The sequence below is a fragment of the Hemiscyllium ocellatum genome, chromosome 35, assembly GCF_020745735.1.
Source record: "Hemiscyllium ocellatum isolate sHemOce1 chromosome 35, sHemOce1.pat.X.cur, whole genome shotgun sequence".
NCBI lineage: Eukaryota > Metazoa > Chordata > Chondrichthyes > Orectolobiformes > Hemiscylliidae > Hemiscyllium > Hemiscyllium ocellatum.
In genome coordinates this window covers 4,213,669-4,238,629 of record NC_083435.1, presented here as the reverse complement: position 1 = coordinate 4,238,629, position 24,961 = coordinate 4,213,669, and the positions used below count along the sequence as shown (strand labels likewise).

The window sequence follows — 24,961 nt, the reverse complement described above, 5'->3', positions numbered from 1 at the left end:
AGGTGACAGTTGGAGTTCAACCTGGATAAATGCGAGGTGATGCACTGTGGAAGGTCGAATTTGAAAGCTGAGTACAGGATTAAAGACAGGATTCTTGGCCATGTGGAGGAACAGCGGTATCTTAGTGTGCAGGTACATAGATCCCTTAAAATGGCCACCCAAGTGGACAGGGTTGTTAAGAAAGCATATGGTGTTTTGGCTTTCATTAACAGGGGGATTGAATTTAAGAGCCGTGAGATCTTGTTGCAGCTCTATAAAACTTTGGTTAGATCGCACTTGGAATACTGTGTCCAGTTCTGGTCACCCTATTATAGGAAAGATGTGGATGCTTTGGAGAGGGTTCAGATGCGGTTTACCAGGATGCTGCCTGGACTGTAGGGCTTATCTTATGAAGAGAGGTTGACTGAGCTCGTACTTTTTTCATTGGAATAAAGGAGGAGGAGAGGGGACCTCATTGAGGTATACAAGATAATGAGAGGCATAGATAGAGTCGATAGCCAGAGACTATTTCCCAGGGCAGAAATGGCTAACATGAGGGGTCATCGTTTTAAACTGGTTGGAGGAAAGTATAGAGAGGATGTCAGAGGCAGGTTCTTTACACAGAGAGTTGTGAGAGCATGGAATGCGTTGCCAGCAACAGTTGTGGAAGCGAGGTTATTGGGGACATTTAAGAGACTGCTGGACATGCATATGGTCACAGACATTTGAAGGTGCATACATGAGGATCAATGGTCAGCACAACACTGTGGCCTGAAGGGCCTGTTCTGCGCTGTACTGTTCTACGTTCTATGTTCTAACTCCACTAGTCCAAGCTCTTCTAGTTCAATTACAATACGGCATCTACCTAAAATGTGGAAAACTGCTCAGTTATGATCTGTATGCAAAAAGCAAGGCAAATCCAACCCAGCCAATTACCATCCCATCAGTCTGCTCTTAATCATCAGCAAAGTGATGGAAGGGGTCATTAATAGTGCTATCAAGCAGCACCCATTCAGCAATAACCTGCCCAGTGCCACCCTGTTTGGGTTCTGCCAGGATCACTCAGCTACTGACCTCATTACAACCTTGGTTCAAACATGGACAAAAGAGCTGAATTCCAGAGGTAAGGTGAGAATGACAGCCCTTGACATCAAGACTGCATTCGACCAAGAGTTGCAATTAAGGAGCCCTAGCAAAACTGGAATTAATGAGTATTGGGTGCAAACTCTCTGCTGGTTGGAGTCAAACATAGCATAAAGAAAGTTGGCCATGATTGTTGGGGGTCAGTCATCTCAGCTCCAGGACATCTCTGCAGGAGTCCCTCAGGGTAGTGTCCTAGGCCCAACCATCTTCAGCTGCTTCATCAATGACCATCACTCTATCATAAGGTCAGAAGTGGGGATGTTCACCGATGATCGCACAATATTCAGCACCATTCGTGTCTCCTCAGATACTAAAGCAGCTCATGTTCAAATGCATCAAGGTCAATGACCAACTTTGGGCTGATAATTGGCAGTAATATTCATGGCACAGCCCTGAAGAAGGGTTATGCCTGAAACAATGACTCTCTTGCTCCTCAGATGCTGCCTGACCTGCTGTGCCTTTTTTCAGTGCTATGCTTACACCTACACTTCTTCAACCCCTACACTCATGCCACACAAATGCCAGGCAATGACTACGTCTAACAAGAGTGAACCTAACCTGAAGTATATAGATAGGGTGGATAGCAAGAAGCTTTTTCCCAAACTGGGGGACTCAATTACTAGGGGTCACAAGTTCAAGGTGAAAGAGCCAGAGGGTGTTGGGTGCCTGGAATGCATTGCCAGCGGATGTGGTGGAGGTGGGCATGATACCATCATTTAAGATGTATCTAGATTGATACATGAATGGCAGGGAGCAGAGGGATACAGTTGAGATAGAGGACCTGGAGTAGTGCAGGCTTGGAGGCCTGAAGGGCCTCTTCCTGTGCTGTAACTTTTTTGTTTTTTGTTCATTAACCACTGCTGCTTAACATTCAATAGCATTACCATCGCTGAATTCCCCACTGTCAACATTCTGGGGGTTACCTTTGACCAGAACCTGAATTGGGCTCACCATATTAACAAAGCAGCAACAAGAGTAGGTCAGAGGCTGAGAATCCTGCAGCAATTAACTCACCTCCTGCCTCCCTAGAGCCTAATCACCATCTACAAGGCACAAGCCCTTATTATAGTGCTGTACATTTTTTGAAATGGGACTTTAAACATTGTTCCTGTATCACCACTTGGGTAAATGTGAAACTTATTGTATTATTTAAAGATGATCAGGGAGTTTTCTTCCATTCCAACCATTTATCGCCCCAACCAAGACTTCAACATGGCCATGTGCGTTGCATTGCTAGTTGTGTGATATTCATTGCAACAGTGACCACACCTCAAAAGCACAATTCAAGCCTCTTATTTACATATGACCAATTTCAAAACAATTTTACACCCATGAGTGGTGAAATCCATTGTTTTCTTGTCATTGTATTTTCTCGTCTGGAGTTTGATGCCAGTGTCAAGTATAGATTAATTGAAATGAAATTTATCTTAATAGAGTACTGTGTTGAGTGGGATATTGAATTATTTTGATTTCATTTGCATATTCAACAATTCCTTCATTTAACATTTGCTTGCCAAAACTTTGTTTCTTTTCCAGATAGGGTATTTAAAATAATCTAGGATCGTACAGTACAGACAAATTTGATTTTAGTTTAATTGTAGATACTAATTAACAAATGATCAAAAACATATTGCCTGTAGGCACAAGGGAGTGAGATACAGAAAGAGGCGGTAAGGGACAGTATTGCGGTTTAATTTGAAATCGGCGGACTTCGGGAGCGGAGACACGTGACCTATTCATGGTTGGGGGCTCGCGGCCTTCCTTCGTTCTTCACCCAGGTCCGCTGATACGGTATAATAGAAAGGGCTGAAAGCGGCTTCTCGGTAGTTGTCTTTACGCGATTAGTGTGTCATGTCGGGCAGAGGGAAAGGTGGTAAGGGTTTGGGCAAAGGCGGAGCGAAGCGGCACCGCAAAGTTCTGCGGGACAACATCCAAGGAATCACTAAACCCGCTATTCGGCGCCTGGCTCGCCGGGGTGGTGTCAAACGCATCTCAGGCCTTATATACGAGGAGGTGCGTGGGGTGTTGAAGGTGTTCCTGGAGAATGTCATTCGGGATTCGGTCACGTACACGGAGCATGCCAAGCGCAAGACTGTTACCGCGATGGACGTCGTGTATGCGCTGAAGCGCCAAGGTCGGACGCTGTACGGCTTCGGTGGCTGAAGACACTCTGAGAGGAAACGTGACTTGTAAACCAAAGGTTCTTTTAAGAACCACCAAAAGCTCCTTAACGGCGTGGAACCACCTAAAGTGAGTCACTCGGTGTTTGTGGGTGGGTTTTCAACGATACAATTCAAGAATTGCGGACGCTTGAGATCAGAAGCCTCCGGTTTGGAGCATCCATGGGAGAAAGATGGAATAGTGCTCTCAAAAAGTTAGCTCTTTGGCCCCATAGATACAGCCAGACATTGGCTTACAGTATTGTTTTTTGCTTTATTATGGAGGCAAAGCCCTAAACTTCGTTGGTCATTCTGTACGGAATTTATTTGACGTGGTTTTCCTTAAATAATGCACCCCGTGGTGCAGCCATCAAGATCATAGTTTATTTGGGGATTAATTGTCTTTAACTTTCTTCATATAAACATGTCGTCCATCCTTTTGGTCACTTTTCCCTACTTCATCCTGCTTCCTATTTGAGCGACTTCAGGCAGTCTCGGAATTATTTTCCCCAGAGGGAGTCACTGAACGTACGCAAGTCTGAGTTAGGTGTTTACTGGAGAAAAGCGAGTATACTGCTCTAATTTCAATTTTACCACATTACTCGAGATGTAATTGAGAAGGTGCAAAGCGAATTTATTGCAATATTTCTGGCCCGAGCCTGCCCTGGCATTTAATTAGATCATCAACTTCAATGTCTCTTTCCCACACATTCTCCATATCCTCAATGCTGTCAGTGTCCAGAAATTGTTTACTGTCTTCATTTAACTCAAGGATTCAGCTTCCACGGTCCTCTGGGGTAGAGAATTCCAAAGAATCACAACACTGAGTTAACAAATTCCTCCCTGTCTCAATCTTCTAAACCCTGGAAAATAAAGCTTCAATCTCTCCTAAAAAAAACCCCTCTATTGCAGGGGTCAGTCCGGTGAGTATCAATTACACTCTGGATTAGTGGTGCTGGAAGAGCACAGAGTTCAGGCAGCATCCGAGGAGCAGGAAAATCGATGTTTCAGGCAAAAGCCATTCATCAATTACACTCTATGGTAAGTATATCCCTCCTCAGATATGGGAACTCAAACTGTACTGTAGGCAATATTCCAGGTGAAGTCTCACCACGGCTCTGTACAATTGCAGCAAGACATATTTAATTATAATCTCAAATCCCCTTTAAAATGAATGCAACATGCCATCTCTCTTCTTGACTGTTTGCCGCATCTGCATACTTATTCATGGAATATTCCTAACCCTTCATCATTTAAAAAATATTCGGCCTTTCAGATTTTTCTACCAAAGTAAATAATGTCACATTTATTTCTATTACATTTGCAATGTTCTAGCCCATTACCTTAGGCTGTCTAAATAATTTTAAGACGTCCTAGCAACATGCTTTCCCAGCTAATTCAATGTCATCTGCAAAATTGGGAATATTCATATTAGTCCAAATATAGATTGTGAACAGTTGTGGCCAAGCAATGACTCATATGGTAACCCAGTTTTATCGTGAGGACTCCCATTTCATGCTGCAGAGACCATCATTATTTTACTTTCAGTTCTATTCTCTCTTTTTGGTTTGAAGCTGTGAGTTGAAACTATGAACTGAACTTTGAACAACATCTTGTTTTTAAAAAAATAAATGTTTTCTTTTGACAAATGACCAGGAAGGATAATACACTGTATGGGCAACTGTAGATGAATTGGCACTGAACTATTGCTATGCTCAGGGCTGGCAGCTGGTTGGATGTTGAATCTCAGTCAAGGGGGACCAATACTAACCAGTCAACTATAGAGAATGTTGGTTGAAGCAAAAAACCACTTTGACTAGGCTTTTGCCAAGCAACAGTGAAAGTTTTAGAGTCTGTGTTCTTTTATTTCTCTTTCCCTCTCTCTCTCCAGTTATCGAATTGTTGAATGTTCTGTGAAAATAATCCCACCTTGTAGGAAATAATTAAATATTTCTGGACGTTTGCTGAAACTTTTGGATTTGGAATGAAACAAGGTATACAATTCTACTTGCCTGTGAACAATCCAATATCCAAGGATTTTATGAAAGCCTGGTATCTTTTTTTGGAAGTGTTTATTGAACTAGCAAATTGCAATTCTTTTATTTTCTGTCTGTTTATCCATTAACTATCTCTGGCTATCTGTGTACATGAGTGGAGATTGAGAAAATTGGGCTTTAAAATGTAGATATTAAATAAATTACCCTGTTGTCTATCTGTAATCTGCTAAAAGCACACTATTAATTATAAATTGTTATTTTTATCTTTAAATTATAGGCTTGGTGTCCAAGATTTGATATTTATAAGGTTCAGTTAGGAACAAGGTCAAATTTAGGGCTCACTGAATTATTTCACTTCACTGTGTTGTGAATCCAGTGATGGTGAAGCTAATTTGCTTTGGTATGCTATCCCTATGCCAGAAGCCTTTCCAGTCCAGAGATTTATCAAGCTTCAATCCAGTTAGATTTTCAAATACAGTCTTAATAATACAGGTTTCACTAGTCCCTTGGTGACCTGAGTACGTCTAGGAGACATTTTTTACTTTCTTCAATGGATACAGGCACAAAATATCACAATTTCCTTGTTCTTGATGGTAAATTATCCTATCTTCACCTGTAATAGTCATACATTGCGTCAGTTAACTTTCTCTTTTTCACATACCGAAAGAAACTTTTTAAAAGACCACTGTTAAGTTTCTCACTAGCGCGTTTCAGTTCTTTATCATTTTCTCAGTCTCCCTTTACCTGGTTCAAAATTGCTCCCCGTCCTGAGGCTTCCTTATTTTTCCCAGCATCTTTATAAACCACTTCCTTTAATCTCAGATATAGAGTCGCAGAGTCATAGTGATGTAGAGCATGGAAACAGACCCTTTGGTCCAACTTGCCCATGCCAAACCAGATATCCCAATCCAATCTAGTCCCATTTGCCAGCTCCCGGCCCATATCCCTCTAAACCCTTTGTATTCATCTACCAATCTAGGTGCTTTTTAAATGTTGCAATTGTATCAGCCTCATTAGCCATGGTTGATATAGATATTTGTGTTTGAAGAATACATATCTGTTATAAACGATGTATCTTTTCAAATGCTAGCTATTGCCTGTCTACTGGCATAGCTTTTGGTGATTTGCCCAATCCACCATAGCCAATTTGCCACTCATACCCTTTCCTCAAATTTCAAACTCTACTTTCAGGATGAACTATGCTACAGTGAGATCTCACAGGGTCCATCGTAGCAATGCTATTAATGAGACTTTCTCATTGCATAGTACTAAATCTAAAGTAGCCCAATCTCTAATTGATTGTGTTATGTTGAAGTTCAACTGAGGAGATGTGGACGCTGTTAATTGCACATTTGTCAGTGAACAATCCCACTTTTGAACTTATGATGGGGGGAAGGGCATTGATGAAGCAACTGAAAATGACTTGGCCTGGAATATTTCACTGGGCCCTTGTACTGCAGTGGCAGTGTCCGTATCTCTTGACCAGGAGACACAGATTAAAGTCCCACCTTCTCTAGATGTATGTCATAATATCCCTGAACTGATCACGTAGAAAATGTTTACCTTGAAGAACTCCTTACAGACATGTCCTGGAATTCAGACGCCAGACCACCAACAACCATCTCATTTCCTCTTTGTGCCAGATATGGTTCTAATGGAGTGTTTGCCTTTTCATTCCCATTGATCCCAGTTTTGCCAGGCTCGTTAATGTCACACTTGATCAAATGTGACCATGATATCAAGTGCATTCACTCTCACCTCACCCTTAGTTTCATTTTAGATTCATTGTGAGTGGTGTCTGGAGATATATGGCATTTACATGCATTTAACTTAAACTCCTTGAAATCAGTGAGGTGAATAGTTCCATGCAGTAGAAACATAGTGTAGATATGAAAATAATGTTCAATGACACTGCAAATGGGGACTGCATTGCTTCAAAAAGCAACAGTTGAAAATGTGTTGCTGGTTAAAGCACAGCAGGTCAGGCAGCATCCAAGGAATAGGAAATTCGATGTTTCAGGCATAAGCCCTTCATCAGGAATGAGGGGGCATCCTTGCAAGAGGATTCGCAGTAGGTTAAAATCTTCGGGTAAAAAACGAGGTCTGCAGATGCTGGAGATCACAGTTGAAAATGTGTTGCTGGTTAAAGCACATTTTAACCTACTGCGAATCCTCTTGCAAGGATGCCCCCTCATTCCTGATGAAGGGCTTATGCCCGAAACGTCGAATTTCCTATTCCTTGGATGCTGCCTAACCTGCTGTGCTTTAACCAGCAACACTTTTTCAGCTCTGATCTCCAGCATCTGCAGACCTCGTTTTTTATTCAAAAAGCAACAAGCAGGTTCATTCAGGGAGAAAGTGTTGATAACAACTATATGCAATTAATGTAACTTTCTCAACAGCCAAGGTGGAAGAAGTCCTGAGTAGACAATAAGTTGGAAATAAAAATTATGAGATGCAAAGGCTTCTGAGGTGTCAGAGGAAGATATTCAAGAAGGCTGTGAAAGGTGTGTTGAAGGAACAAATGCTAAGGAGTTAGCAGCTCAGTTATCAATCAAAGGAAGAGGCGTTTACTGAACAAATAATGAGTAAACATTAAAGTTGGCTGCAAATGTAATAGTCACACTAACTCTGCAAGGCACTTTAAAGTGTCCTTCACAGAGCTCTGAATATCTGTAAGGCTGTTGTTGAGGGAATAAGGGTTGAATATTTATTTCTGATATTTATAATGAGATCATTTCAACCATTTCCTGCATAGTGTAATGTAGGTTATTTTGCATAAGAAATATTTAAAGTTCTTCTGTTAAAAATACATTGACAGCCTCTTGTGAATATTCTCCACCTGCCTTCAGCCTCTTGCTAGCTTTCTATGAAATTCCACATTGACAGGAGGATCACAGAAACACACACACACACTCTTGACTCTGAGAGCACAGCCTTTCAAACAAATGTCAGACCATAAACAAACAAGACTAAAGGGTGTTTTTGACAGACAAAAGCAGGACCAAGGAAGGAGCATGTGGAAGGAGCTGGGTAGAACTGACTGGGAAAGGAGTCTAGTAGGAAAGACAATGGAACAGCAATGGCAGGGAGTTTCTGGGAATAATTCAGGACACATAGCAGAGGAAAAACAAGTCTGGTACAGGGAGGATGAGCCAACCATGGCTGACTAGAGAAGTCAAGGATAGTATAAAAGCAAAAGAGAAAGCATTTAACATGGGAAGGTACAGCGGGAAACCAGAGGAGTGGGAAGCTTACAAAGATCAAAAGAGGACAATTAAAAAAAGGACAGAGAAGATTAAATATGAAGTAAGCTAGCCAGTAATATAAAGGAAGACTGTAAGACTTTGTTTAGATATATAAAGGGCAAAAGAGAGGCAAAAGTGGACTTTGGATCACTAGAAAACGACACTGGAGAGATAGTAGTGGGGAACATGGAAATGTCCGAGGAACTGAATAATTATCTCTCCTCAGTCTTCATGGTGTAAGACACCAGTAATATCCCAATTATTCAAGAGAGTGAGAAGGCAGAGCTGAGTATGGTGGCCATCACCAAGGTGGTATCAGAAACTCTGAATGGCGTGAAAGTGGATAAATAACCTGGACCAGATGGACTCCACCCCAAGGTTGTACGGGAGATAGCTGAAGCGATAGTGGAGGCATGAGTGGTGATCTTTCAGGAATCGCTAGAATCAGGGAGGGGGTCCCAGAGGACTGGAAAATTGCTAACGTGACACCCCGTGTAAAAAGGGATTACGGCAAAACATTACAGACCACAAGCAGGGTAGACCAAGGAGAGCCAATCGATGTTGTCTATCTGGACTTCAAGACGGCCTTTCACAAGGTGCCACACAGGAGGCTACTGAATAAGTTAAAGGTCCATGGTGTCAGAGGCAAGGTGCTAGCATGGAGAGAAGCTTGGCTGTCTGGCAGAAAGCAGAGAGTGGGGATAAAAGGGTCCTCCTCAGGATGACAGCCAGTGACAAGCGGTGTTCCACAAGGTTCAGTGTTGGAACACAACTTTTCACTTTATACATTAACGAGCTAGATGAGGGCATTCTGGGAAAGTTTGCAGATATTACAAAGACAGTTAGAGAGACAAGGAGCATCATGGAGGCTGCAGAAGGATTTGGACAGGTTAGGAGAGTGGGCAAAGAAATGGCAGATGGAATACAACATGGGAAAGTGTGAGCTCATGCACTTTGGTAAGAGCAACAGAGACATGGTCTACTTTCTAAATGGGGACAACATTCAGAAGTCTGAAGTACAGAGACTTGGGAGTTCTACTCTTAAAGTAAACTTTCAGTTTGAGTCAGTACTTAGGAAGGCAAATGCAATGTTGCTATTTATTTTGAGAGGACTTGAATGTAGAAACAGGGATATATTGAAGCTCTATAAGAATCTGGTCAGACCACATTCGGAGAAAGGAGATAAGTAGACACGTCTTCAATCAGAGAGTGGGGAATCTATAGAATTCATTGCCACTGAAGGCTGTGGAGGCCAGGTCATTGAGTATACTTAAGACGGACGTAGATAGGTTCTTGGGTATCAAGGGTTATGGGGAGAAAGTGTGAGAATGGGATTGAGAAACCTTTCAGCTATTCCAGGCGACACAGTGGTGAGCACTGCTGCCTCACAGCACCAGAACTCAGGTTCAATTCCATCCTTGGGCGACTATCTGTGTGGAGTTTGCACATTCTCCCCGTGTCTGCATGGGTTTCCTCCAGGTGCTCTGGTTTCTTCCCACAGTACAAAGATGTACAGGTCAGGTAAATTGGCCATGCTAAATTGCCCACAGTGTTAGGTGCGTTAGTCAGAGGGAAAGTGGGTCTGGGTTATTCTTCAGGAGGTTGGTGTGGACTGGTTGGGCCAAAGGGCCTGCTTCCACACTGTAGGAAAACCATTCAATGATTGAATGGCCTCATTTCTGCTCCCATGTTTTATCGTTGCCACTTCCGTCCCCATCTCCTCTTCCTTCCCCACAGGAAATTTCTTCCAAGGTAACCTCTATCCACGGCAGACCTGCCCTTTCGCACCCTCTCATTACTTGGTTAAGATAAAGATCGAAACAAAGACAAACATTTTGCGTTAAGAAATGCTCAGCGAGAGTGGTCTAGGCTTTAGAGCTGACCCTTCCAGGTCCCTGGCCATTCAGGTTTCCAGCATCTACAATACTTTCCCTGAATGTTTTTAAATTTTGAAAAGTGTGGTGCTGGAAAAGCACAGCAGGTCAGGCAGCATCCGAGGAGCAGGAGAATCTACGTTTTGGGCATAAGCCCTTCTTCAGGAGTGAAGCTCATTCCACACACGTACCACACTGTGTGGAAAAGTTACCCCTTAGGTCCCTTTTATATCTTTCCCCTCTCACCCTAACCCTATGCCCTCTAGTTCTGGACTCCCCGACCCCAGGGAAAAGACTTTGTCTATTTATCCTATCCATGCCCCTCAATTTTGTAAACCTCTATAAAGTCACCCCTCAGCCTCCGACGCTCCAGGGAAAACAGCCCCAGCCTGTTCAGCGTCTCCCTGTAGCTCAGATCCTCCAACCCTGGCAACATCCTTGTAAATCTTTTCTGAACCCTTTCAAGTTTCACAACATCTTTCCGATAGGAAGGAGACCAGAATTGCACCCAATATTCCAAGTGGCTTCATGCGCAAATCGCAGAACTTCCCTAATTTACATTCTCAGGTGAATTTTACCAGTCGGTGTTTTCTCTCTCTGGGTTGCCTCCTGCATTTCCATTTCCCATCCCCCGGTTGTAGCGTGTCTTTTTATGACCATGTTTGGGTGGCTCTGAAAAGAGCCTTTTTTTGTTTTCGGTGTTGAGCCGTCTCCGCTCCTTCGCGCCTCTACCTCCGCTTCTTCCCCGCCGTTGCCCGCTTGCCCCCCGCCGCCCGTTTGGGGGCTTTCCTGGTCTTGGCCGCCGTCCTCTTCCGGGGGCTCTTGGCCGCCGCTTTCTTGGTGCGTTTAGCCGCCGCCGCCCCTCTCCTCGGAGCCGCTTTCTTTTTGGTTGCTCTTTCCTTGGGGCGGGCCTGAGCTTCTCCTTCCTCCCGTTGTTCCTCCGCCGCCTGCTGCTGCTTCTGTTCCGGCTGCACGGTGGCCGAGGTACCGGCCCCGCTGTCCGCCGTCGAACCCCCCTTGCCCGGGCCCCCCTTCTCCATCGGCTCGTAGCCCGCGGCCGAAATGGTTTTCTTCAGGGCACCGCCGAGCTTGGCCGCCGCCTGGCGCTCCTTGACAGCGGCCACCGCCTCCAGGATCTGCTCGGCCGCCGCCGCGGTGGTAGCGCCGCCCCCGCCGCCTTTCTGCAGCCGATGGGCGGCCTTCTTCTTAGCGGCGGCCGGGACCGCAGCAGACTCCGGGACAGCCGCTGCCGTTGCTGCTGCCGCCGCCGCCGCCGCCGCCGCCGCCGCCCCCGGTACGTCACCTCTAACGGGCACCGCCTCTGCCATCGGACACCACTCCGCGCCCGTCAACAACTGGCGGAACCATGGCACCGCCGCTCCACATAAAGAGAGGGAGCGGACGGCGTGGAGACAAGCTGCTGGCAGGCCACGCCCCCCGCTCGTGCCACGGGCGCCCCACCCACTGTAGCTAGGCCACGCCCATTGCCTCCATGCACCTCGCCTGCACTAGGCCACGCCCAGCCACCTACCCTCCTGCGATAGAGACTCACCAGCCCTATTACCTTTCTGATGTCTCTACCTCAGAGGGGCAGGCCATCAGCAGCTTCTCTGCATCTGCCCCTTGTCTACCTGTCATGTTTGTTTTTCAAATGGCTGACCCTTGTTCTATCTGTCCCTTGACCCTTCATTAACTGTATGTCTGTCTACCTTTGTGTACAGAACCATAGAACCTCTGCAGTATGGAAGCAGGCCACTCAGCCCATCGGGTCCACACCAACCCTCTGAAGAACATCCAACCCAGAGTCCCCACCCCACTCTGGCCCTGTAACTCTGCACTTCCCATGGCTAACCTCCCCCCACCCCACCCCCAACCTGCACATCGTTAGACTGTTCCTTCCCCTTGCTCTGGAAGGATTCTCGTTTTTCTGGGAAGATTCTTGTTGTTCTGAAAGTCTCTCCTTGTTCTGGAAAGCTCTCCTTATCCTCGAAGGCTCATGTCGTTTTGTTTTTATCATTCTGTCTGTTCTTTGTTGATTGTCTCTGTCTCCTGTCTGTCTATTATCCATCTGTCTCTTAACTGTTGCTTGTGCGTCTATTATCTGTTTCTTGTAAATATATTGACTGTCTGTCTATTGTCTGTTCGTTTTTTTTTGTATATCTATTGTCGGTTTCTTGAATATCTGTCAAGAGTTTCTTTCTTGCATGTCTGTCTATTGTTTGTTTCTTGTATGTCCATGTATTGTTTGTTTCTTGTTTATTTGTCTATCGTCTGTTCTTTTTTTCCCCTATATCTGTCTGTTACTGTTTGTATCTTGTATATCTGTGTATTGTTTATTGGTTCCTCCTGTTTATTATCTGCCTGTCTTTGTGTGACAGGGTCAGTATGTTGGTTAACAAATGATCGAGGAACCTGCACAACTCACCCTGTCAAATGGGGCTAAGCTGTTCAGACCCAGAAAAGACAGTCGAGGAGCTGTTTCCCCTTTAACGCACTAGGCGTGGTGCAAAGCCTCCGGAATTTGGTGACCAATGTCACTGCTTCCCCGAGGTTTAGTTTTTTGCTTCAATGTTCTATTACAACCCGGTTGCACTTTTCAGAAAATGAATCCGAGGATCTTTCCTCCTCTACGTTTTCCTTTCGCCTCTTCATGGTCCATGAGGTCTTTGGGACTAATGACACCACACTTGCTCAGTCTCCCTGAGGTTGACAACTATTTTCCCAATTACCAATAATCTCAAATTCTTAAATGTGACCAGCGTTTTATCACTGGAGTCAGGAATCTCAGAATCACTCTGGATGAGAACCTGGCGTTTTGCCTGTTTCTCCACATTGTAAGGACATCGGCGAGGACATTCATGCCGCTTGGTCAGTGTAGGTTACAGATCTCTTATACCCGTGTTAGCATGAAATAAAAAATGTCTGTACTGACACACTTTATAGGGTAACACACGTTTACTGACTTACACAGGCGGGGAACAGATAGAAAGAGATTGTAATATTATAAACCAAGGGGAGGGAGAAGCTAACAGTCACTTTTCATTTGCAGGAAGAGTGGCGTTTGGGAAATAAAGACTCAACACCAACGGGGTAGTAACATTTCCAGAAATGAAGGGGGAAAGGGAGGACTATAAACTGGAGAGGAGGGTAAAGGTTGGCAGGTTTTTTTTTCTTTTGGTGAAGTAGATACTTAATGACATGGCCATGGCAAACTGGAATTCAGATTGTTATGAAATAACTCCACAGAGGCTGGTGTCCGGTCACCAAGTCACCCTTCATTCAGGTGGAGAGTCCTTGATACTAATTCCACTTCTTCAGAACACCCTCCTGTTTATTTATTTTTCCTACCTGCGTTGCGTGCGTGCAGCAAGAGTTCTTGTATTTTGTAAAAGCAGAGAAAGTATCGAGGAATGTATAAATTTTGAGAACAAAGTAGAGATAACCAAAAAAGCTCAGCAGGTCTGGCAGCATCTGTGCAGAGAGAAGTCACAGTTAACGTTTTGGACAGAAGTGGGTACCGCAGATTAGAGTCAACAACAGAGTGGTGCTGGAAAGGCACAGGAGGTCAGGCAGCATCCGAGGGGCAGAGAAACCAAAAAAAAAATCGACGTTTCGGGCAAAAGCCCTTCATCAGCTGAAGATGTTACCGAGTATGGTGACGAAACGTCTGGAAATGAACCTTCCAGCTCAGCGAGCAAACCTACATCCAGAACCTCAAGCTGAGCTACAAATCTTCTCAAAACTCGTTAACGCCCTTCAATAGACAATAGGTGCAGGAGTAGGCCATTCTGCCCTTCGAGCCTGCACCACCATTCAATATGATCATGGCTGATCATCCTTAATCAGTATCCTGTTCCTGCCTTATCTCCATATCCCTTGATTCCACTATCTTTGAGAGCTCTATCCAACTCTTTCTTAAATGAATCCAGAGACTGGGCCTCCACTGCCCTCTGGGGCAGAGCATTCTGCACAGCCACCACTCTCTGGGTGAAGAAGTTTCTCCTCATCTCTTCACCGTTTTGGGTCGAATGAGAGAAATGTTCATTGATGCCTGCCTCCACACAGCTGCTTGCTGAAGTGTCTTCGACCAACTTCTGGACTTCATTCCCACAAAACCTAACGCGTTTCAGTTCCTAACCTCACTCTCGTCCCCTCCCCTACCCTCCACCAACCAAGCTTTCGGCTCGTAAGTGAACGTCGGGTCTGCAGATGCTGGAAAACAAGAGTTTAGACCAGAGGGCGGTGCTGGAAAAGCAACGTCGATTTTCCGGCTCCCCGGACGCTGCCTGGACCTGGTGTACACCGCCCTGACCCTGACCCCGACCTAAACAACAACAAATAAACGCCGGGGGTTTGCCCGGAGGGTGCTCGCCGCTTTTGTGGAGGCGGGTTTGGTGGCTCTGAAAAGAGCCTTTGAGTTGGTTGTAAGTTGTGTGTGTGTTTGTGTGTATATGTGTGTGGGGGGTGTGTGGGGTGTGTATATGTGTGTGTGTGTGGGTATGTGTGTGTATGTGGGTATATGTGTGTGGGGGGTGTGTATATGTGTGTGTGTGGGTATGTGTGTGTATGTGGGTATATGAGTGTGGGGGGGGTGTGGGCGCCCGCTTGGGCTGTGGGGGTTGGGGTGGTGCTGTCGCGGCTCCAGGTTTCGCGGAGCCTCCAGCGAAAGGCGGCTTTATTTCCTGCGCCTTTGGTTTTTGGTTTTCCTGGAGGTGGCGGTGGTTTTGGTGGTCCCGGTGGTGGTGGTGGTCGCTTTGTCGCCCGCTCCCCTCTTGCCCCTCGCTCGGGGGTTGGCGGGTTTGCCCGCCTTCATCTTCCTCCGGGGGCGGCCGTCGCTGCTGCTGCTCGAGGTGGTGGCGGTGGCGGTGGCCGGGGACTTCCTCCTCTTGGCGGCGGCGGCGGCGGCGACGGTGGCTGCCCGCCGGCCTTTGCCTCTGGCGCCCGTTTGCCTTTGCTGCTGCTGCTTCTGTCTCCGGCTGAACCGCAGGCAGCCGCCCGCCTCCCCTCTCCCGCCTCGGGTGCCCCGCCCTGGAGCCCGGCCCCGGGTCCGCACCAACGAGCCGTTGCGGACCAGGTCGCCGACCGCCGTGCGGAGCTGCGACTTGTTCTTCTCGACGTCGTAGCCGCTGGAGAGCAGGGCCTCCCGGAGGGAGGTGAGGGACACGCCGCCCGGCTGCATGCGGGCCGACAGCGCCTGCAGGATCAGGTCGTTGATGCCCTGCGTCCGGCGGCGCCTCCTCCGCCGCCCCCGCTGCAGGTGCTCGGGCAGCGGCAGCGGCGGCAGGTTGCCCTGGGTCTGCGCCCTCTTCTTTTTCTTGCGCCGCTTCCTGCCCGCTCCCCCGCAGCCGCCCGTGCCCCTCCTCCTCCTCTTCCGCTGCTGCGGGCCGCCGGTGGTCACCATCCGGCGGCGGGGATTCCCAGACAGCAGCGGTCCGGGGGCACCCCTTCGGAAACTCAGCGCAGCCCCAGCCGCGGCTGCGGAGTAAAGAGGGCGGCCGCCGGTGCCGGCGTTTTCAAGGCTTAAGGCGGACCGTGGAGGGTGGATGTGGTCGGTGAGAGGGGGGGTGGGGCGAAAGGAGGGGAGGACACGCAGGGCTGCCAGCCAATCGGAGGACACGGCGCCCGGCGGCCGCCCAATCGCAACACGCCGCCGCGCGGCGGACACGCCCCGTTCTCGGATTGACAGGGCGCGACCGATTCACGGGACCCGCCTACTTCGTGACGGACACACCCACTTCCCACTCGACACGCCCATGTTTTTTCCGAGGGACACGCCCATTTTCACCACACGTTCAACACGCGACTGTCACAGAGCTGTCCAGAGACCCTCAGCTCCAACACGTCCATGCTGCCCACATATCCTAAATTAATCTAATCCAATGTGCCTGCACTTTGCCCATGTCCCTCTACACCCTTTCTATTCACAGACAATTATAGCATCTAAAAGGCATCTGGATGGGTATCAGCCTCCACTACATCCTCTGGCAGCTCATATCCATACACACACCACCCTCTCTGTGAGAAAGTTGCCCCTTAGGTCCCTTTTATATCTTTCCCCTTTGGACTCCCCCCACCCCAGAGAAAACACCTTGTCTCTTTACCTTATCCATGCTCAAGATTTTACAAACCTCCATAAAAGGTCACCCCCTCAGCCTCCACGCTCCAGGGAAAACAGCCAGAGCCTATTCTCCTCTCCCTGTAGCTCAAATCCTCTTACACTGGCACCCTCCTCATTAATCTTTGGGGAAGCCTTTCAAGTTTCACAACATCTTTCCGATAGGAGGGAGACCAGAATTGCACACAATATTCCAAAAGTGGCCTAGCCAGTGTCCTGTACAGCTGCAACACAACCTCCCAATAAAAGGAAAGCATACCAAACGTCTTCTTCACTATCCTATCTATCTGCAACTCCTACAGGTTAAGGTCTCCCTGTACATGGATGACGTCGCCGTTTTCTGCTCGGATCCGCTGTCCATGCACAGACTCTTGTGCATCTGCGACCAGTTCAAACGGGCCGCGGGGGCCAAGGGAAGAGCGAGGCCATGCTCTTCGGGAACTGGGCTGACCAATCCTATATCCCCTTCACCATCAGGACTGACCACCTGAAGGTGCTGGGTATTTGGTTCGGGGGTGCTGGGGCGTGCGCCAAGACCTGGGAGGAGCGGATCAGGAAGCTGAGACAGAAACTAGGCAGATGGGAGCAACGGTCGCTCTCCATCGCGGGAAAATACCTGGTCATCAGGTGCGAGGTACTCTCAGTATTGTTGTATGTGGCACAGGCCTGGCCTATCCCCAGAACCAGTGCTGCCGCAGTCACCCAGGCCATCTTCCACTTCATGTGAAGATCAAAGATGGACCGGGTCCGAAGAGACACCATGTACAAAGACCGGTGCAATGAGGGAAAAAACACTCCCAATGCCACCCTCACCCTGATGGCCACCTTTGTGTGTGGCTGCATCAAGCTGTGCGTGGATCCCCGGTACGCAAACACCAAGTGTCACTACGTACTGAGGTTCTACCTGTCCCCGGTGTTGCGAAGGATGGGCCTGGCCTCGCTGCCGCGGAACGCTCCGAGTAGTTGGACCGTTCCATACCACCTGTCCTTCGTGGAGAAATTTCTGAACAAAAACACCTTTGACCACAAGTCCATCAGGAAGTGGTCAGCACGTAGCGGCCTTGAGACCCTTCGGGAAAAGGAGAGGGCGGATCCTGTTGAGTGGTTCCCTGAGCAGACTGTCAAAGCCATTTGGCAGAATGCCTCATCGCCAGAACTTTCCAACAAGCACCAAGACATGGCTTGGCTGGTGGTGAGAAGGGCTCTACCTGTGAGATCCTTTATGCACACCCGGACTCTCTGCCGCACCGCACGCTGCCCTCGAAGCGGCTGCGGGGGGGACGAGACTGTCACACACCTCCTTCTGGAATGTGCCTATGCAGAGGAAGTCTGGAGAGGAATGCAGTGGTGTTTGTCGAGGTTCGTCCCAAGCAGCGCCATGACGCGGGACTCCGTGCTCTACGGCCTGTTCCCCGGGACGCACACCGAGACGAACATTAACTGCGCCTGGAGGATCATCAACTCTGTGAAGGACGCTCTCTGGGTGGTCTGAAACCTGTTGATCTTCCAGCTGAAGGAGCTGACCCCGACTGAGTGTTGCAGACTGGCACATTCCAAGGTCCAGGACTACGTGTTGAGGGACGCGCTGAAGCTCGGGGCAGCTGCCGCCAAGGCGCGGTGGGGAAAGACCACCGTGTAAGGTCTGCCTGTCGAAAGAAGATCAGGGGGCCCATGCAGTCATTTGTGCTCTGCTGACACCTCAGCTCAATATGTGAGTGAGAAATGTACAGATCTGTATGTAATAATGAAAATTCTGAGCTGTGTATGTAAATGTGGAAATAGGTATGGCATTGGCATTACCTAATGTACAGTGTATCAAATTATTTTATGAATATTTTATGAATAAAGTATATTTTTGAAATTAAAAAAAAAAATCTATCTGCGACTCCACTTTCAAGGAGCTATGAACCTGCACTCCAAGGTCTCTTTGCTCAGCAACACTCCCTAGGACCTTACCATTAAGTGTATACGTCCTGCCCTGATTTGTCTTTTGAAAATGTGGCACCTTACTCTTACCCAAATTAAGCTCTATCTGCCTCTGCTCAGCCCATCAGCTCATCTTATCAAGCTCCCATTTTACACCTGAGGTAACATTCTTTACTGTCCACTATTCCTTCACTTTTCATGTCACCTGCAAACTTACTAACTATACCACCTATATTCACATTCAAGTCATTTATATAAATGGCAAAAAGCAGTAGAACCAGCACCAATCCTTGTGGCACACCACAGGTCACAGGCCTCCAGTCTGAAAAACAACCCTCCACCACCACCCTCGGTCTTCCACCTTCAAACCAGTTCTGTATCCAAATGGCTAGATCTCCATTATTCCATATGATCCAACCTTGCTAACCAAATTCCCATGGGGAACCTTGTCAAATGCCTTACTAAAGTCCATATAGATCACATTCACCACTCCTGCCCTCATCAATCGTCTTCATTACTTCTTCAGATCAAAAAACTCAAAACAAGCTAGGGAGACATGATTTCCCAAGCACAAAGCCATATTGAATCATCCTTAAATCAGTCCTTGCCTTTTCAAAAGATATAAGATAAAAGCAAATTACTGCAGATGCTGGAATCTGAAACAAAAAGAAAAATTGCTGGAAAATTTCGGCAGGTCTGGCAGCACCTGTAAGGAAAGGAAAGAGCTGACATTTAGAGTCGAACTGACTCGAAACATCAGCTCTTTTCTCTCCTTACAGATGTGGTTAGACCTGCTGAAATTTTCCAACATTTTCTCTTTGACCAAAAGATATAAGTCCTGTCCCTCAGGATTCTGTCCAACAACATGCCTACCAATGTCAGGCTCACTGATCTATAGTTCCCTGGCTTTCCCTTACCACCTTTCTTAAATATTGGCTCTATGTTAGCCAACCTCCAGTCTTACAGCACCTCACCTGTGACTATCGATGTTACAAATATCTCAGCAAGAGGCCCAGCAATCACTTCCCTAGCTTCCCACAGAGTTCTCAAGTGGAGAGAAATCAGTTACCATTTCAGGCCCAGTTACTCTTCTTCAGAACTGATGGTACAAAGAACAAAGAACATTTAGAGCCCAGGAACAGGCCCTTCGGCCCTCCAAGCCTGAGCTGATCCAAATCTACTGTCTAAACCTGCCGCCCAATTGCTAAGCATCTGTATCCCTCTACTCCCCACCAACTCATGCCTCTGTCTAAACGCACCTTGAATGAATCTACCGTGCCTGCCTCTACCACCTCTGCTGGCATTGCATTCCAAATGCCCATCACCCTCTGTGTGAAGTACTTGCCGCATGTATCCCCCTTAAAACTTTTCACCTCTCAGCTTGAAAGTGTGACCTCTCATTATTAAATCCTTCACCCTGGGAAAAAGCTCAACTCTATCAACCCTGTCTAAACCCTTCATGATTTTGTAAACTTCAGTCAGGGCCCCCCTCCATCTCCCTTCTTCTTAATGAAAACAAATCTAATCTACTCAACCTCTCTTCATAGCTAGCACCTTCCATACCAGAACTGTGCACAATATTCTAAATGCAGCCGAATCAGTGTAGTGTACAACTTTAACATGACCTGCCAGCTCTTATACTCAATATTGACGAAGATGTTGCCAGGGTTGGAGGATCTGAGCTATAGGGAGAGGCTGAACAGGCTGGGGCTGTTTTCCCTGGACCGTCGGAGGCTGAGGGGTGACAGAGGTTTACAAAATTATGAGGGGCATGGATAGGATAAATAGACAAAGTCTTTTCCCTGGGGTCAGGGAGTCCAGAACTAGAGGGCATAGGTTTAGGGTGAGAGGGGAAAGATATGAGAGACCTAAGGGGCAACTTTTTCACGCAGAGGGTGGTACGTGTATGGAATGAGCTGCCAGAGGATGTGGTGGAGACTGGTACAATTACAACATTTAAGAGGCATTTGGATGGGTATATGAATAGAAAGGGTTTTGAGGAATATGGGCCAGGTGCTGGCAGGTGGGGCTAGATTGGGTTGGGATATCTGGTCGGCATGGACGGGTTGGACCGAAGGGTCTGTTTCTGTGCTGTACAGCTCTATACTCGATATGTCTTCTTGACCACTCTATCCACCTGTGCAGCAACCTTCAGGGTGCAATGGACCTGCACTCCCAGATCTCTTTTTTCTCAAGGCTCTTCCATTTACTGTGTAATTTGCTCTAGAATTAGATTTCCCAAAATGCATCACCTCACATTTACCTGGATTGAACTCCATCTGCCACTTCTTCGCCCAACTCTCCAGTCTATCTATATTCCCCTGTATTCTTTGACGGTCTCCTATGCTTTCTGCTACTTCACCAATCTTTGTCATCTGCAAACTTACTGATCAGCCCAACAATGCCCTCTTCCAGATCACTTATGTATATCACAAACAACAGTGGCCCCAGCACTGATTCCTGTGGAACACCACTTTCTCCACTTGGTAGCTAGGAAAAGTTCAGTTTTTATGCAGAAGATAGGATGAGGGGATGGGGTAAAGCATAACTGATAGGTGGAGATAGAGACCAAAAGAGAGAAAAGGACAACTGAACAGACAAAGGAATGGATAATGGTCAACCTGGGAGAATGAAAGTTTGCCAATGCAGACTGTTAGTAGCTAGCAATGGGTAGGTGTGTAATATTAGGTGATAACAAGGTCTGGTGTGTGGAGGTTGGGGTAAAGATCTGGGAGGTGCCTCAAGTCCGAACATTGTTGAACTCAAAGCTGTAGAGTTCCCAAGTGGAAAACAAGGTGCTGTCCTTCCAGCTTGTGCTGCACTCCACTGTAACATTGCAGCAAGGCAGAGTCAGGTGCTGGCCAGGGAATAGAGAGGGTGACAGGAAACTGGAAGCTCAGTCCTTTTTTGCAGATAGAATGCAGCTGGTGTGCAAAGCAGTCAACCAGTCTACACTTAGTTTCCCCAATGTAGAGGGGACCACATTGTGAGCAGCGAATGCAGTAAACTAGGTTGTGGGAAGACAATAGGTGCAGGAGTAGGCCATTCTGCCCTTCGAGCCTGCACCACCATTCAATATGATCATGGCTGATCATCCTCAATCAGTATCCTATTCCTGCCTTATCTCCATATCCCTTGATTCCACTATCCTCGAGAGCTCTATCCAACTCTTTCTTAAATGAATCCAGAGACTGGGCCTCCACTGCCCTCTGGGGCAGAGCATTCCACACAGCCACCACTCTCTGGGTGAAGAAGTTTCTCCTCATCTCTGTCCTAAATGGTCTACCCCATATTTTTAAGCTGTGTCCTCTGGTTCAGGACTCACCCATCAGCAGAAACATGTTTCCTGCCTCCAGAGAGTGTCCAATCCTTTCATAATCTTATATGTCTCAATCAGATTCCCTCTTAGTCTTCTAAACTGAAGGGTATACAAGCCCAGTCGCTCCAGTCTTTCAGTGTAAGGTAATCCCACCATTCCAGGAATTGACCTCGTGAACCTACGCTGCACTCCCTCAATAGCCAGAATGTCTTTCCTCAAATTTGGAGACCAGAACTGCACACAGTACTCCAGGTGTGGTCTCACCAGGGCCCTGTACAGCTGCAGAAGAACCTCTTTGCTTCTATACACAATCCATCTTGTTATGAAGGCCAGCATGCTATTAGCTTTCTTCACTACCTGCTGTACCTGCATGTTTGCCTTCATTGACTGGTGTACAAAACACCCAGATCTCTGTACTGCCCCTTTACCTAAATGGGTTCCATTTAGGTAGTAATCTGCCTTCCTGTTCTTGCCACCAAAGTGGATAATCATACATTTATCCACATTAAACTGCATCTGCCCACTCACCTAACCTGTCCAGGTCACCCTGTAATCTCCTAACATCCTCATCACATTTCACCCTGCCACCCAGCTTAGTATCATTAGCAAATTTGCTGATGTTATTGCTGATACCATCTTCTATATCATTAATATATATTGTAAAAAGCTGCGGTCCCAGCACTGATCCCTGCAGTACCCCATTGGTCACTGCCTGCCATTCTGAAATGGAGCCGTTTATCACTACTCTTTGTTTCCTATCAGCCAACCAACGTTCAATCCAAGTTAGTACTTTGCCTCCAATACCATGCGCCCTAATTTTGCTCACTAACCTCCTATGTGGGACTTTATCAAAAGCTTTCTGAAAGTCCAGGTACACTACATCTACTGGATCTCCCTCATCCATCTTCAGAGTTACATCCTCAAAAAATTCCAGAAGATTAGTCAAGCATGATTCCCCCTTCATATATCCATGCTGACTCTGTCCTATCCGGTTACTATTATCCAGATGTGTCGTAATTTCATCCTTTATAATAGACTCCAGCATCTTTCCCACCACTGAGGTCAGGTCTATAATTTCCTGCTTTCTCTCTCCCACCTTTCTTAAAAAGTTGTACAACATTAGTCACCCTCCAATCCGCAGGAACTGATCCCAAATCTATCGAACTCTGGAAAATAATCACCAACGCATCCACGATTTCGAGAGCCACCTCCTTCAGTACCCTGGGATGTAGACCATTAGGCCCTGGGGACTTATCAACCTTCAGACCTAACAGTCTCTCCAACACCAATTCCTGGCAAATATAGATTCCCTTCAGTTCAGGTCCTTCAGTCACTGTTACCTCAGGGAGATTGCTTGTGTCTTCCTCAGTGAACACAGATCTGAAGTACCCATTTAATTCTTCTGCCATTTCTTTGTTCCCCGTAATATATTCCCCTGTTTCTGTCTTCAAGGGCCCAATTTTAGTCCTAACCATTTTTTTGCCTTTCACATATCTAAAAAAAAACTTTTACTATCCTCCTTTATATTTTTGGCCAGTTTACCTTCATACCTCATTTTTTTCTCTGCATATTTCCTTCTTAGTAATCCTCTGTTGTTCTTTAAAAGCTTCCCAGTCCTCCGTTTTCCCACTTATCTTTGCTATGTTATACTTTTTCACTTTTGACTTTATAGGTTTCTTAACTTCCCTCATCAGCCACAGACACCCATGCCTCCTCCTGGGATCTTTCTTCCTTTTAGGAATGAACTGATCCTGCATCTTCTGCATTATACACAGAAATACCTGCCCTAGTTCCTCCACTCTCATCCCTGCTAAGGTATTGCACCATTGAACTTTGGCCAGCTCCTCCCTCATAGCTCCATAGTTCCCTTTATTCAACAGAAATATTGTCACTTCCGACTGTACCCTCTCCCTCTCAAATTGCAGATTGAAGCTTATTGTATTATGGTCACTACTTCCCAATGGCTCCTTCACTTCGAGGTCTCTGACCAATTCTGGTTTGTTACACAATACCAGATCCAGAATTGCCTTCTCCCTGGTCGGCTCCAGCACCAGCTGTTCTAAGAATCCATCTCGGAGGCACTCCACAAAGTCTCTTTCTTGAGGTCCAATACCATCCTGATTCTCCCAGTCTACCTGCATGTTAAAATCCCCCATAACAACTGTAGTAACAACTTTGCGACAGGCCAATTTCAGCTCCTGATTCATCTTACATCCGACATCCAGACTACTGTTTGGGGGCCTGTAGATGACTCTCAAGAGGGTCTTTTTACCCTTAGTATTTCGCAGCTCTATCCACACTGACTCTACATCTCCTGATTCTAGGTCCCCCTGCGCAAGGGACTGAATATCATCCCTTACAGGGCCACACCACCCCCTCTGCCCGTCAGTCTGTCCTTACGATAGCACGTGTAGCCTTGAATATTCGTTTCCCAGGCCCTGTCCACTTGAAGCCACGTCTCCGTTATCCCCACAATAGTGTATCTGCCAATTTCCAACAGAGCCTCAGGCTCATCATTCTTATTTCTAATGCTTCGTGCATTTGTGTATAATATTTTTAATTTGTTCTTGCCCTCACCCTTCCCGTCAACTATTTCACTCAACCTTACAGCATGATCCCTTTGAGTTTTCTGCCTCATTGATACAGTTGTCTTTCTTGACTTCCCTTGTTCTAACTTTCCCTTCAATTTCCTTCTTAAACATCCCGTTTGCCCCCCCGCCCCCACCCCACTACTTAGTTTAAACGTAGCTGTGTTGCAATAGCCAGAATGCTGGTCCCTAACCTATTAAGGTGCAAACTGTCTCTCTTGTATAATTTATGCTTACCACAAAACATACCCCAGTGATCCAAGAATTTAAATCCTTGCTTCCTGCACCAGTTCCCCAGCCGCACGTTCAAGCCCATTATCTCCCTGTTTCTGGCCTCACCAGCCCGAGGAACTGGAAGCAAACCGGAGATAACCACCTTGGACGTCCTGCTTTTCAGCCTTCTTCCTAGTTCTCCGAAGTCCCACTGTAGTATGTTCTTGCTCTTCTTCCCGACATCATTTGTGCCGACATGTACCACCTCTGGCTCTTCACCCTCGTCCTTGAGGATTTCCTGCACTCTGTCCGCGATGTCTTTCACCCTGGCGCCGGGAAGGCAACACACCATCCTTAAGTCCTGCCTGCTGCTACAAAAACCCCGGTCAGTTCCTCTCAC

General features: G+C 46.9%; 2 protein-coding genes across 2 annotated transcripts; one reads left to right on the top strand and one right to left on the bottom strand.

The window, feature by feature from the left end:
• Positions 1-2,966: 2,966 nt before the first annotated feature.
• Positions 2,967-3,285, top strand: LOC132832690 (histone H4-like). Its single transcript, XM_060850781.1, has one exon. The coding sequence runs from the start codon at positions 2,974-2,976 to the stop codon at positions 3,283-3,285; it is 312 nt and encodes a 103-aa protein (XP_060706764.1). The 5' UTR covers positions 2,967-2,973.
• A 7,843-nt stretch (positions 3,286-11,128) lies between these two features.
• LOC132832919 (histone H1.3-like) lies at positions 11,129-11,728 on the bottom strand. Its single transcript, XM_060851159.1, has one exon. It carries the CDS (start codon positions 11,726-11,728, stop codon positions 11,129-11,131), a length of 600 nt encoding a protein of 199 aa, XP_060707142.1.
• Positions 11,729-24,961: the final 13,233 nt, after the last annotated feature.